Genomic DNA, 13,568 nt, shown 5'->3' on the forward strand with positions numbered 1-13,568 from the left:
AGCTACATGTCAGAGAAGAGTTAAACTACTTCCAAGTTAAATGAGCTGTCTTAAAGATTCCTTTGGATGAATTAACTACAATAACTGACAAATATAAATGGACAACTTATACAAGGAAAATTAGCCATCAGATAATGGATTTAGAGCCATCCTGAAAGGAAGATGTAGGTACATGGCCTACCTCTGATAAACAATGTGTCTATGACCCTCAAGAAGTCCTTAAGTAGTTTTTCTAAGAATTATAAGTTTCTGAGTCAGGTGCTGGTCTGCACTGATAGAGGATATTTCCTAACTGAGAGCACATTAACTTGATGAAATTATAGGTTCATATTCTCTCTACTCTCTTTCTTCCCTCCCTCCCTACCCCCCGAAAGAATATCTAAAAATGTAGATACAGATTTTGCTGTTTATGAAAATGAGACAAAAGAATGCTTTATTATGCCTTGAAAGTGATATGCATATGAACAGGACATTTCTTTTCCCTATTCTATTAAATGCCTCCCTTTCTGATTTTTGGAGGTTACTTGAACCTTCAAATGTGTGGAGAATTTATTTGTGAATAAACATATTCTCCTATGCCCTATTCAACCATTTAAAGAACTCATGAAGTTTTATTTGTTTTTAAAAGTAATATAAAAGGTTTTCAGCTTTTTGGAAGTGTCTATTCTGTGATAAATATTTGTTGTTGACTTAATATCACCAATTTGTATAATGTAGATTTGATAATTACATGTGTAAGTTATAGGAATAGGCACATTGAAAATAAATTGGACTAAATAAATTGGATTACATTGGATGACAAATTTGCAGATACAACCTTGTTCAACACTTGATTATCCAGAAAAATCACTACCTAGATTTTGGGTTTTTATTTTTATTAACTTCAGATTTTTTCCATCTTGTTTTCTAGACACATTATACATTATATCATCTTCCCAAAAGAAGGAAGAAAAAAGCAATAGTCTATTATGAAATCAATATACTGAAAATACTAAAATTATTTTGGATAGAATTTATTTTATTTATTTTGGGTTGAGTTGAGAGTTACATATTTACTTAATCACCATTTTAGGTACTTTTATCTACTCATCAGAAAATGATGAGATGGAGCCAAGGGTGAGGGGGCAGAATTATTCTGGGAAAAGTGTTAGCATGATATATGATATTTGCTTCTCCCTGTGTATTTTTTATTTAGTTAAATATCAACTAGTTTTTATGTTAGCTCTAGGCGGAGGGGATTGGGGGAGAGGGGAGAACATATGAGGTATCTAAGGAGTGATTTGGTATTTCTATTTTTTAGGAATGGGCTTCGGAGACAGAACGAGCACATTTTGTGGCACTCCAGAATTTCTAGCTCCAGAAGTCTTGACTGAAACGTCTTATACGAGAGCCGTGGACTGGTGGGGGCTTGGTGTACTTATATATGAAATGCTGGTTGGAGAGGTGAGCAGTGGTTAATAAGCTGTCCTGGGTAGAAAAGAAAAAAAGAGTGCAACCAGAAAACTTAGTGCTTTAAGAAAAATTAGAACTTTGCTTCCATGCCTACTTGTAGCCACTACAACTACCTCTAAGCTTCTGGTGCCTACCATAATGTTTACAGAGGATGCTGAGAATAGAGCAGAGTACAGACAACATTAGTCATTGATAAACTTTCATTAAAATCAAGATTAGCTATCCTGTTAAAATAGAAAATCAACTCATAAAGTAGTTCTTTTCTGTCTTTCATACATTATAGTTCTTAAAATTTGAAGTAAACTTTTTGGAGAAAATAGATCAACACATAGGAATTCTTATTATTTCTAAGAGTGAGATGTCCGCAATATGCAAAACTATATATAATCCCAGTACTCTTATCATGTCATAAATTTTTAAGTTAGGTCAATTTTTCTGTAATGATTCCTTTAGTTTCTATCAGTGAGGTTCTGGAACCCTACTCTGCAGAGGTTCTCCCCCCTGGTTTTAGTCATAGTACACTGCCTTGTCTCCCCCTGCTTGTTAGCAAGAGCTGAGGTTTTTCTGCATTCACAAGGGCATTGGTCACTTGGCCTTAGTCACCACTATCAGAAAGAAAATGTTCAACTGTGTGGAAACATGCTTAAAAAATCCTTTAAAAATAACAGCCGAACCTGTTTTTATTTTAATTCCTAGATATTGGAGAATTTATAATCAATGTTATTAGCATAATCCATATTGTATTTAGATTTACTCATATTGCTTTCTAGGACCTGTCCAAAGTGGTATATGTCCAAGGACCTACTAATAACTTAACTCATGGCTAGACTCCCTTGGACTTTTAAACATTTTTAGGTAGTATTGGGTTCAAGACTAGGTATTTTAATGGATTTGTAATCTTATCCCACTTGACCATGCTTTCTCAGTCTATACAGTTTCACGTTCATGATCTCCTTTAACTTTTCCATTGACTGTCCATTGACATTCTCCTCACATTTGTGTGTATTCCAGTAAAGGATGCTGGCACTTTTGCAATTATCACATGCTATCACTATGTGACTCATCTACCTCCTATTCTGTTCATAAATCTCTTTTAAAATATTCTTTATTGTAATGGGCTGAGGCTTGAGTTGATGCACTGAGGTCCCAAGCACATGAGGCTAAATAGTAATTGGACCATACTCTATTATATATATATATATATAAAAGCTTGGAGAAAGAATGGCCCCCGCCCACTCTTTGTGCACTTTATACCAACCCAAAACTCTTGGGCTTCATTGTGACCTGTAACATTTCCTGAGTTTAGCCAGAACCAGATTAAAATGTAATCGAGAAATATTTAACTAAATAAATAAAAATATAGTAAAACATAGAAAATGTTAATCTGTGGCTTCCTAAGTCAGCCTCCTATTTGCTGTTTGCAGTGTACAAATTATGAATGCTATTTCTATTTGAGTTTGATACCATTGTTTTGAACCTCTTCTCCTGTGTAGTTGATTGAGACCTGTATATCACAGCTTATATTCATTCTATACCTTTTCAATTTCCTTTTGAGTAATCCACAGGTTTAATTCTTTGGAGATGATGTCATTCCATGACCCATAGCTACACAGCATCACCAGAAAACATACTGATATTTAAAAGGATTGGGTATTTGTTTCATTGCAGAGGTTGGAATTATCTTTAAAAATTTATTTGTTCTTGAAATGCAGCCCAGCCCCTTTTCCTTCTGATCAATTCTGTCTTTATTTCATTCATCTGTTCTTATGCACCTGTCCACCTGCTCTGTGGCTGTATAGCCCACTAGTTTATAGTCAGGCAATAGTCATTCTTCATTCACTTGATACTAAGTTGTATGATCAGTCAATCAGTAAGCATTTATTAAGTGTTTGTTATGTGGCAGACTCAGTGCTTAGCACTGGGGACACAGAAAAAGGCAAAAGGCAGTCCTGCCTTCAAGGAATTCATAACTTAGTAGAGGAGACAACAAATCTGTGCAGACAAGCGATATGCAAGATGAATGGATACTGGAATTGAGGGAAGTTGGGCAAAGCTTCCTGAAGAAAATGGGGTTGGAGGTGAAATTTAAAGGAAGCAATAGGAACAGGGGAGGGAGAATACACCAGGCCTGGGGGACAGGGGCAATAGGTGTAGGATATTGTTCAAAGGACATCCTGAAGGTCAGTATCACTGGCTAGAAGAGATAAGAACTGAACAGGTAGGAGGGGCCCAGGTGTGAAGGACTTTGAATTCCAAACAGGGGATTTCATATGTGATCCTGGGGACTCCATGGACTTTATTTGGGGTGGGGTGACTATGGTTAGACCTGCATTTTTTAGTAAAAATCACTGTAGTTGGCTGAATGGTCATACTGGGAAGAGACTGGAGACAGGCTGAGCCATCAGCAAGCTATTGCAACAGTCCAAGTGTGAGGGCCTGCACCAGCAGAGTGGCAGTGTCAGAGAAGAGGAGGTGTATTTGAGAGAGAATCGTAGAGATGAAATCAACAGATCTTGGCACAAGCTTGGACATAGGAGTGAGAGAGAGGAAGAGGTTGGGAATGACTTCTAGCTTGCAAAACTGAGGGACTGGGAGACTGTTGGTGCTACATTAATAGAGAATGTTGGGGGTTGAGAACAATTTTAGGGGGTTGTCTATAGAACATCTAGATCCCAGTGTCTGAAAAGCAATTACAGATGCAAGATTGGAGGTCAGTTGATGTTAGGGCACTATGGGTAGATTTGAGAATTGTCAGTGTAGAAAGAACTCTTTAGTGTCTTTATATCTCATGGGAGATTCTATTCATATTCCAGGGCTTACTTAAAATTAATAAACATTTATTTCTACTGTGTATGAGAGTAGAACATGTAAACTTCCTGCATTCTACTTAGGAGATAGATTTCTATAAATAAATACAGTACAATTACTTTCAAAAGCAAATACAATACAAATTATATAAAAGATAATTTTAAAGGAGAGAGGCTGCTAATCACTCTGCAGGAAAGAGGCAGGAAGGAATAAAGGAAGGTCTTTTATAAGAGGTGGCACTTGCTTTATAGGATTTGCTTTGAAAGAAACAAGGACTTCTGCAAGGGGGAATTGCAGAGTGAGTTCATTTGAGACTCAGCAATGTGTCTTATTCAGGCATACAGAGAGGGGAGGGGGAAATGTCCTTTTTGGAGAATAGCTAGAGTGGTGAGCCAGTTTGAATAGAAAAGAAATAAGAAGAAATAATGGTGGAAATGGTACCCAGATTCAAGTAGAGAGCTTTAAATTTACCAGACTGAGAATTTTGTATTTCATCCTAAAAGTCATTGGGGGTGGGTGATGTGGTCAGAATTGTATGTTGGCATTATCAACTTGGAATTTCGAGTATACGATGGATTCAAGATGGAGGAGACAAATTAGAAAACTATGGCAGTAATCCAAAAAAGTGCAAGATTTGTCATGGATATTCAGCATACCTAGCAACTGATTAGCTGTGAGGGTTAAGGGAGAGGGAAGGATCACAGGGTAATTCCAAGATTGCAACTTTGAGTAACTAGAAGAATACTGGCTGGTACCATCTATAACATTTGGAGGAGTGACCCTATATCTAGTTTTTTTTTGGCTTAAAGGACCTTGGAAGAAAATCATTTAATGTTTTAGACATTTATACAAGCTATCATCAGTATATATCAGTATATAGTTACTGATCAACTACATAGGAGAAGAGGTTCAAAGCAGTAATATTAAATTCAAATAGAAATGGTGTCCTTAATTTGTATACAAAAACTGCAAATAGACAGCAGACTGACTTAGAAAACCACTTCCTGTGTGACATTCATGTAGAGGTAACCAACAGGCAATGATACAGTACTAGAATACTGGAGAAAGTTGAGGTTTAGAGAGAGCAATTTGGGAATGGTGCGAGTAGGGAAGCTGACTGAACCCATAAGAGCTATTGAGCTCACCAAGATAAAGGCTCCATGTAGTGAACAGAAGGATGAGCCAATGAGACCAAGTGTAGAGCTACATAGAAGCAGAGAGAAAGGGAGAGGAGGAAAGAGAGGATGTGCTGGAGAGAGAGAGGGCATGCAGCTTCTGCATTTTCACGGTAGCCAAGGAGTTTTGCCTGAGGAATGAATAATCAGCAGTGTCAGCAACTTTGGCAAAATCAAGTAAAATGAGGCCAGACAAAAAGCTATTGAGCTCAGCATTGAGATTGTTGATAACCTTAGAGAGAAATTTGATTCAAGGGGTCAGTCTAGAAGCCAGATTTAAAGGAACTGAGAAGTGAGTAGAAAGTGAGCAAAGGACAAGTGAGCAAGCTTAGTCACTGGGCACAATGGCAAGGACAAGTGAGAATCTCACCTCCCAGCTCATCTCGTCTAAGTCAGTTCCCAAGCGCAAACTGAGTTCCTACAATATTTTAGGCACTGTGGTAAATGAAGAGAAGTCAAGAAAGATCCAGTTTGAGAAGAGACCATTAGATTGGGCAATTCAGATTGTTATTAACTGGAGAGAACAATTTCCTAGATTTAAGTATAAATGACATCTAGAAGTTTGGATAAAAAAGGAAGGGGAAGGACAAGGGGGATAATGAGAATCCTAAGAGCTAATGAACTTTTAAGGATAGAAGAGAATCAGGCATGTTTCTAGGTAAGAAGGAAAGAACTAATAGATGAGGAGAGGCTGAAAGTTAAGAGGCTAGATGATACTGGGGAAAACAGGATGGAATGAAGGGTATGTGTATTAGAAAGCAAGAAAACATGCCAAAGAACTTTTTCTAATCAAGAATCTCAGCTGAGGAGAGAGAAAGGTTACTGTGGAGGCTCAAGAACAGGAAAGGTAGTTTGATATAGACATGATGGGGATAGCTAGATGGTGCAGTGGATAGAGCACTAACCCTGAAGTTAGGAGGAAAGTTGGATAGACTTGATGGTAAGTGGGAGAAAGGGGTTGAAAGGATTGCCTTGTTGCAGTCAGAACCCACGAGAGATTAGAAAACAGAAAACATGAATATGTAATGGATGTCAGATGCACAATTGCATGACTTATGTTTCTCTTCAGCAGCATGTGAGTTGAAGCAGAAAACATGATTGCTGAGATTTTGGGGTAACAAGACATGACCAGCAGCAATAGCACAAAGAGACCAAAAAAAAAAAAAAAACTTGAAAAGATAAGAGAGATAATTGGGAGATAAAGTGTCTCATGCTGAGTGGTTAATATTGGGAAGGAAAAAATATGTAGCCACAGCAGGGACATTAGCCTTGCAAATGACTGGAATAAAGGGGATGGAAATCACGTTGAAGACAAAAAAGTTTTAGGAAGAATGAGGTAGAGATATAGAAAGATATAATAGAGATCATAATTGTAGAAAGAAATTTCATGGAAGTAGAGTACTTGTGGGTGGAAACAAGATCATTGGTTACCATCCCCCTGGCTATCCTGAAGTGGTGTGACAGGAGATCATAGTTGCAGAATTGAAGAACTGAGAGGTGAGAATATTTGAAGAAACACAACATAGAGGTCAGGAATTGGAGTAGCAAGGGAGACTGTGAGCCAAGAACTGGAGTTCATTGAAAAAGTAGGAATAGATGGTGTCTGAATACAGATCAAAGCATACTATTTTTACAAGATTGCATAGGTATAACTTAGATCAAATTGTTTACTATCTCAGGGAGGGAGGAGGAAAGGGAGAAGAGGGATAGTTTTGGAATTCAAAATTTAAAAATATATATTTACATGTAATTGGGGGGGGATAAAATGTCAAAGAAAAGGGGGGGAGGGGGATACTGTCCTATTGGGTTTCTATATACGAACCACCATAATCTGGAATAAGTGAAGACTAGATAAAATGACCTCAAAGGTAGAAAGGTTACTGGGTGATTAGAGAGTCGAGAGAGTCTGAAGATTAACAATGAAGAACAAGTAATGTTCCAAGTCTTCATTTTACAGAGGAGCAAACTACATAGGCAGGGCTGGGAAGAATGAAAAAAGATGAAAAATAGGGGGAAAATGATAATATTGGAGGCAGGTAAGTTTTCATAGAAGACAGGAAGGCATGAGAACAAAAGTATATTTGGAAGAGGGACAAAAGGTCAACTATATCAAAAAAATTAACAGGAAAAAAAGTAGGAGGGAAAAAGGCCCAGCTTGACCAGATTACAAAGTCATTTGGTACTATGTAAGAAATAGAGAAGTTGATCAGTAGAACAGATAAGGTACATAGTATACAGAAGCACATGAGCACAGGAGGCTAGTGTTTGAAAGACTTAAAGATTCCAACTATTAAAGCAATAACTTACCATTCAGTAAAAACTATTATGAAAACTGGAAAGCAGAAAGTAGATAAAGACTTAGCACTTACATGATATACAGAGACTTTTCCACGTGAAAACATGATTTAGATGTGAAAGGGTGAGGACAAAAACAAATTTAAGGAGCATGAAGAAATTGCCCCTCACATCTGTGGAGGGAGAAGAGTAGTTCACGTCCAAATGATATAGAAAGGTTGGCAAGAGGCAAAATGGACAATTTTGCTTATGTCAGATTAGTAGAAAATTTGCAGAGACAAAATCAATGCAGTTAAAGTTAGAAGTAGAAGGCTGAGGAGGAAAATCTTTGCAACAGATTTCTCTGATAAAGATTTCATGTATAGGGAACTGATTGAAATTTTTAAGAATAAGATCTCTCCTTTGGTCAAAAGATATAAATAGTCAGTTTTTAGAGGGAGAAATCCAAGCTATCAGTAGCCATAAGAAATATTCTAAATTCTAATAATTAGACAAATAATTAGATTGGACTTTTACACCAAAAGGGAAAGTAACAAATACTGGAGAATTTTTGAGAAAATAGATATTTTAATGTACTCTCTTGATGGAGCTAGGAATTGGAATAATTCCTCCTAATTGGACTAATTGTTCAACCAGTCTAGAAAACAATTTAGAACTGGTACTCAAAGTGCAATGCTATGTGTGATCAGCAATACTACTAAATGTATACCTCAAAGACATTAAAGGAAAAAGAAAAGGACTCACACATATAGAATTCATTATAGAGTTCTTTTATTGGTGATTGGAAATTGAGAGTCTGCCCATTATTTGAGGAATGGCTGAATAACTTTGTATGTATTGGGATACTATTGTTTTCTAAGAAATGATAAAGGGGATGACTTTTAGAAAAAACTTGGAAAGATTTGTATTAGTTAATACAGAGAACAATGAGCAGGATCAGGAAAAGTTTAATAATAATTTATATAATTTAATAATTAAAGTAAATATTACTATAAGACAACTGTGAAAATAACTGAAGAGATAAAAACTGAAAATCTTTTCTATGTCTGTGATCAATACAAACCCCTAACTCCAGGGATCTCATGATGAATGTGCTATCCATCTTCAAATAAAGAGCTGATGGATATAGTCCATGAGTATTAGGGAAATTTTGTTTTGTTCAACTACATTTTTGTAATAGGCTTGTTTAATAAGACTTAACAGGTGCCTACTATATACCAACCACTTTGTAATTATTATCTCATTTGAGCCTCACAACATGCTTGGAAGGCCGGTCCTAATGTTGTTCCTATTGTACAGCTAAGGAACCTGAGGTGAATAGAGGATATGTGACTTGCCCAGAGTCTCTTTAAGTCTTCCTCATTCCAGGCTCAAAACTTTCACTACTATCTAGCTTTCCTAGATGGGAAGGAAAGAATTTGAAACCAAAAATCAAATCATTCATATATATATATATATTTTTTTTTTTAAAGTACCTTAGGAAAGTTTACCTTAGAAAAGATAAAGCTTTTTCATTGAGACAGAAACAAAAACAGAGAATGGAGAATGTTTTCTTAATTAAGGAATCAATCAAGAAGCATTTGTTAAGTAGTCACTATATATGAGGCATTAATGGTCCCTGCTCCCAGAAGTCTCACATGTTGATGAGAGACGTGTGAATAACTAGATGAAGACTGAGTAGCCATCTGAAAAGCAGCAAGAGAATGTGGAAAGAGCCCCTGCAGATGGTGTTTGAGCTAAGCACTGAAGGAAGCCCAGGAACCAGAGAGATAAAGAGAAGGAGAAAAGCAAGGACTAAGGCAGAGAATCTGGAGATAGAGCATTGGGTATGAGGAGGAGGAGGAGGCAGGTATAGTTAGACTGGGGAGCTCATGGAAGAAAGGATAAGGCTGGAGAAGGAGGTAGTGGCCAGATCTCTGAAGGGAAGGCTTCGAGGTCAGAAAGACTCTCTGTATTTGATTTGGAGTAAATGGGGAGTGGAGGTCACATGATCACTGCTGCCCTTTAGGAAACTCCATTGGTAGCTTGGATCCTCAGCTCCAGAAAGGACAGAGTCCAGGAAAAGTCTTGAGTTTAGAATAGCTTCTGCTGAGGATGTCATCTTTGAAAATTGAGCAGGGGAAAAAAAATAAGAGATTTCTCTCCAGCAGTGAGGACCCAGTAAAATTGGATGGGAGTTGTGGATTGAACCCAGTTGACAGTATTGTGTAACTCTCTGGAGGTCAGGAAGACAGGAAGACCTGAGTCCAAAATCAGACTTTATGGAAGTATTTTACTCTCCCAACTACATGGATTTTTTTTTTTTTAAATAAGTACTATGAGTTCTTGTATTCTCTTAACACTTTTCAGTCAATTTTATAACTGTAAAGATATCATCTACTTTAAAAGATGGTTTGTAAAAAAGCCTCTGTTCTTAAACCTTCATCAAAAATGCCCTGGATGTATCAGTAGATTGTTTTATAGAAGTAAGAAAGTAGATATGTAAAAAAGTTTATTAATTTTTTCTATGTAACTTTTTTTGATGAGATAGCATGATTTTTAAAATAATTTTTGTCAGTCAACAAGAACCTACTTTATTTCTCACCCACCCTCCTTGAAAAGGAAAGAAAACCTTTTACCAGTAGGTATGTGTGTGTGTGTGTGTCTGTCTTAGTCTGAGTTCATCACCCGTTTATCAGGACCTGGTAGGTAAGATTCTTTTACAAACATGAGCTCTGGAATCACATTGCACTGATCATAATTCCTTAATCTTTTAAGGTTGTTTGTCTTTATCGTCACTGTGTAAGTTCTTATTCTGGTCTGTCAGATAAAATAAATATTCTTAGGTTTCTCTGTAACTGTCCCTTTCAGTTCTTAAAAACCTTTCATTCCATCACCTTTATATGCCATAAAACTTGTTTAACTTTAATGGACAATCTCTTTCCAATTCTTTGAAACCACAAGAATAAGTAATGTAAATCCTTAGTTTATTTTGCATGGGACTCTTCCCTCTTTTGACCAGTTCTGATGAGAATGAGGTTCAGGTGTCACCCACTCCCCACCCCTAGATTTTTTTTTTTTAATGTGTACAATTTATTTGAGCAGCCTAATTTAGGTGAGATAATTTTCCTCATCTTTCCTCTCCTTTTTTACTCCCTAGGGTATCCAGTTTTCCACTTTTTCAGTTCTTTTTAGATCATCAGAACCTAATAGAACCACTTCCATGACCTGTGTTTAATTAAATTCTATGATTCTGATGCTGATAGGATACAGGGGGAAAACAATATATCTTATCTTCTTGTATTAAAATGTAAAAGTTTCTTTATTTAGTATGTTATCATTAAGCATTTATGCTTGCTTTTTCATGTTTCTGTTTATAACTGTAAAATTTCTGTGCAAGCTGATCTTGTTCTCAGGAATGCTTAAGAGTCTTTTTCATTAAAGGTCAGTTCTTTTGCCCCTAAGATTTATATTCTGTTTTGTTGGTTAACAAAAGTTATTGTTGGTTGAAAGCCTATGTTCTTTGCATGGACTAGTATATTCTAAGCTTTTCATTATAGTGATGGATGCTAAAGTTTGTCTAATCTTGATTGCAGCTCCTTATTACATGAATTCTTTCTTTCTGGCTGGTTGCATTATTGTTTCTCAGACTTAGAAGTTCTGGATTTGCCCTACAATGTTCCTAGAAGTTTTCATTTTGGGGTTTCTTTCAGGAAGTTAGCTGATGAATTCTTTCTATTTCTATTTTGTCCTCTAGTTCTAAGAGATCTAGATAGTTCTCTTTTAAGATTTCTTGAAATAGGATATTTGATTTCTTTTTTCTTTTTTTTTTTTGGTCACAGTGTCCAGGTAATCTAGTAGATCTTAATTTTTTTCTCCTTGACCTATATTGCAGGTCAATGTTTTTCCTACGCCTTATTTTTTTCTTCTGTCTTTTGATTTTGTTTTAATATTTTTTATCATTTCATAAAGTCAGTAGTTTTTATTTAATCCATTCTAGTTTTCAAGAAGTTATTTCCTGGGTTAGATGTACTTCTTATGCCAAGCTAATGATTCCTTTTTTAATTCTTATGTAGTTCTAAGTTCTTTTTTTAGTTTTTTCCCCTTTAACATTCTTATTTATAAAAACATTTTAAATCCTTTTTTTCTTTTAAACTCTTTATCTCTTTGAGTAATTCCATTTCAACTTGTGCCCATGCCATGTTTTCCTTTGAGGCTTTCCTTATGCATTATTTGTAATCCTTATGGGTTTTTTTATCTTGAAGTGTCTCTGTCACCTTAACTTTTTTTTATGGTGGTATTCTTTTTTGTTGTCCATTTTTCTAGCCCACTTCCTAATATTAGATTTTTGTTAAGGCCACACTTCTTGAGTGAATGTCTGTGCTAGATATTGCTTTCTTGTGGTACTGAGAATTATGTTATTCCAAGTTCTCAGGGACAGCTCAGGTTGGTGTTCTGCAAGCTTTTTGTGCTCCCCAAATGATCTGATCCATGGCAAACTCAGATTTCTTTTCCTTTGGTCTCAGTTTTACAAGTTCTTGACCTGGCTTTGGATCTGAGCAACACACCTCTGAGTTTGCTGTGGTTAGCATTCCAGTGCTAGCTGGATTCAGTCCCTATCAATCAGAGAAATGGGAACCATCTCTACTAGTACAGAGGCACAGAAGAGCAGATCCCTTTTGATCCTGGAATCCTATCCTTGTTATTCTACTGCAGGCTTCAGTAAGAATGAAGCTAGAATGGAGACCCTGAGGTCTCATGAGGTCTCAGAGACACAAAACTGCAGCTTACTTTGAAACGTACATAGTACAGGTTAGGCCGGCAACTATCCCTCTCCTGAATCACCACTCTCCCACCCCCCATGCAAGATTCCCCTTTAGTTTATTGTATTTCTATGACCCACTTCCAGCGGCATGTCTCTCTGCACCTTGTATGACATCAGAACCTTCTATAGGGTCTATGGTCTCTTGTTGCGTTTGTGTACATCCTCTTCCTGTGCTAGAATGCTTTACATTGCTGTTCCTAACTAAATCCCATCTCCAGTATTCACAGACCTTAACAATAACTGATTTTTTCCTCCCTTGGATTTCCAGATAAGATTCATTCTGGTGTTTTTCTAGATCTGTTTGGGAGAAAAATAGAGAAAGCTCAGCTATACTTCCTCCTATTTTATCACCTGGCCTGTTTTTTTGTTTGTTTTGTTTTTTGGTAGTTGTGTTTTGTTTGCTTTGTTTTCCTACATGGGGTACTCATTATTCTTTTAGATATTCTTGAGAATCTGTCTGTCAGAGTTTTCAAAATTGTCACCTCCCACACAAAAATTCTTTATGCATATTTCATCCAGTCCCATATATTTTCTCCATATTTATTTTATTCAAATGGCATATTAGAAATTATTATGTAAAAGTGCATATTAAATTGTTGTAGTGGTGAAAAGATCTTTTCCTTTTTTCTGTTGTCCCCTTCTGCAAAATGAGAATACTAGTACCTATCTCATAAAGTTGCTGTAAGAATCAAACCAGGTAACATTAATATAAACAAAATGTCCTGCCTGGCCCAGCTAATAGGCACTTAAGAAATGCTTGTTCTCTTTCTGAGCTCCTCTCAGGATGATTTCATTTATATGGGTCTCACTCAGCAAGCTTTTTATAAACTTGAATGCTGTTTTTTCTATTGCTCCTACCTGTATTATGAGTCATATTTCTCATTATACTTCCACTTTCACTTACTCTCTGCAAAATTTTAGAAAGAAGTTTATATTTTAAGCCAGTTAGAGTCACTACCAATAATTTTTTTTTATTACATGTTTGCTCAGTTTTCATTCACTTACCCAGAAGTCATCCACAAAAATGATGTCTT

General features: G+C 36.3%; 1 protein-coding gene across 3 annotated transcripts in view; it reads left to right on the forward strand.

Moving 5' to 3' along the window:
- The window catches only part of PKN2 (protein kinase N2), a 181,389-nt gene that overhangs the window by 162,731 nt on the left and 5,090 nt on the right, over nucleotides 1–13,568 (forward strand). For all 3 annotated transcript variants that reach the window (XM_051999330.1, XM_051999331.1, XM_051999332.1), the window contains one exon: nucleotides 1,301–1,443. In XM_051999330.1, coding sequence (XP_051855290.1) covers nucleotides 1,301–1,443 — 143 coding nt within the window. The remainder of the gene's footprint in view (nucleotides 1–1,300; nucleotides 1,444–13,568) is intronic.

This window comes from Antechinus flavipes, chromosome 4 (assembly GCF_016432865.1).
Source record: "Antechinus flavipes isolate AdamAnt ecotype Samford, QLD, Australia chromosome 4, AdamAnt_v2, whole genome shotgun sequence".
Lineage (NCBI taxonomy): Eukaryota > Metazoa > Chordata > Mammalia > Dasyuromorphia > Dasyuridae > Antechinus > Antechinus flavipes.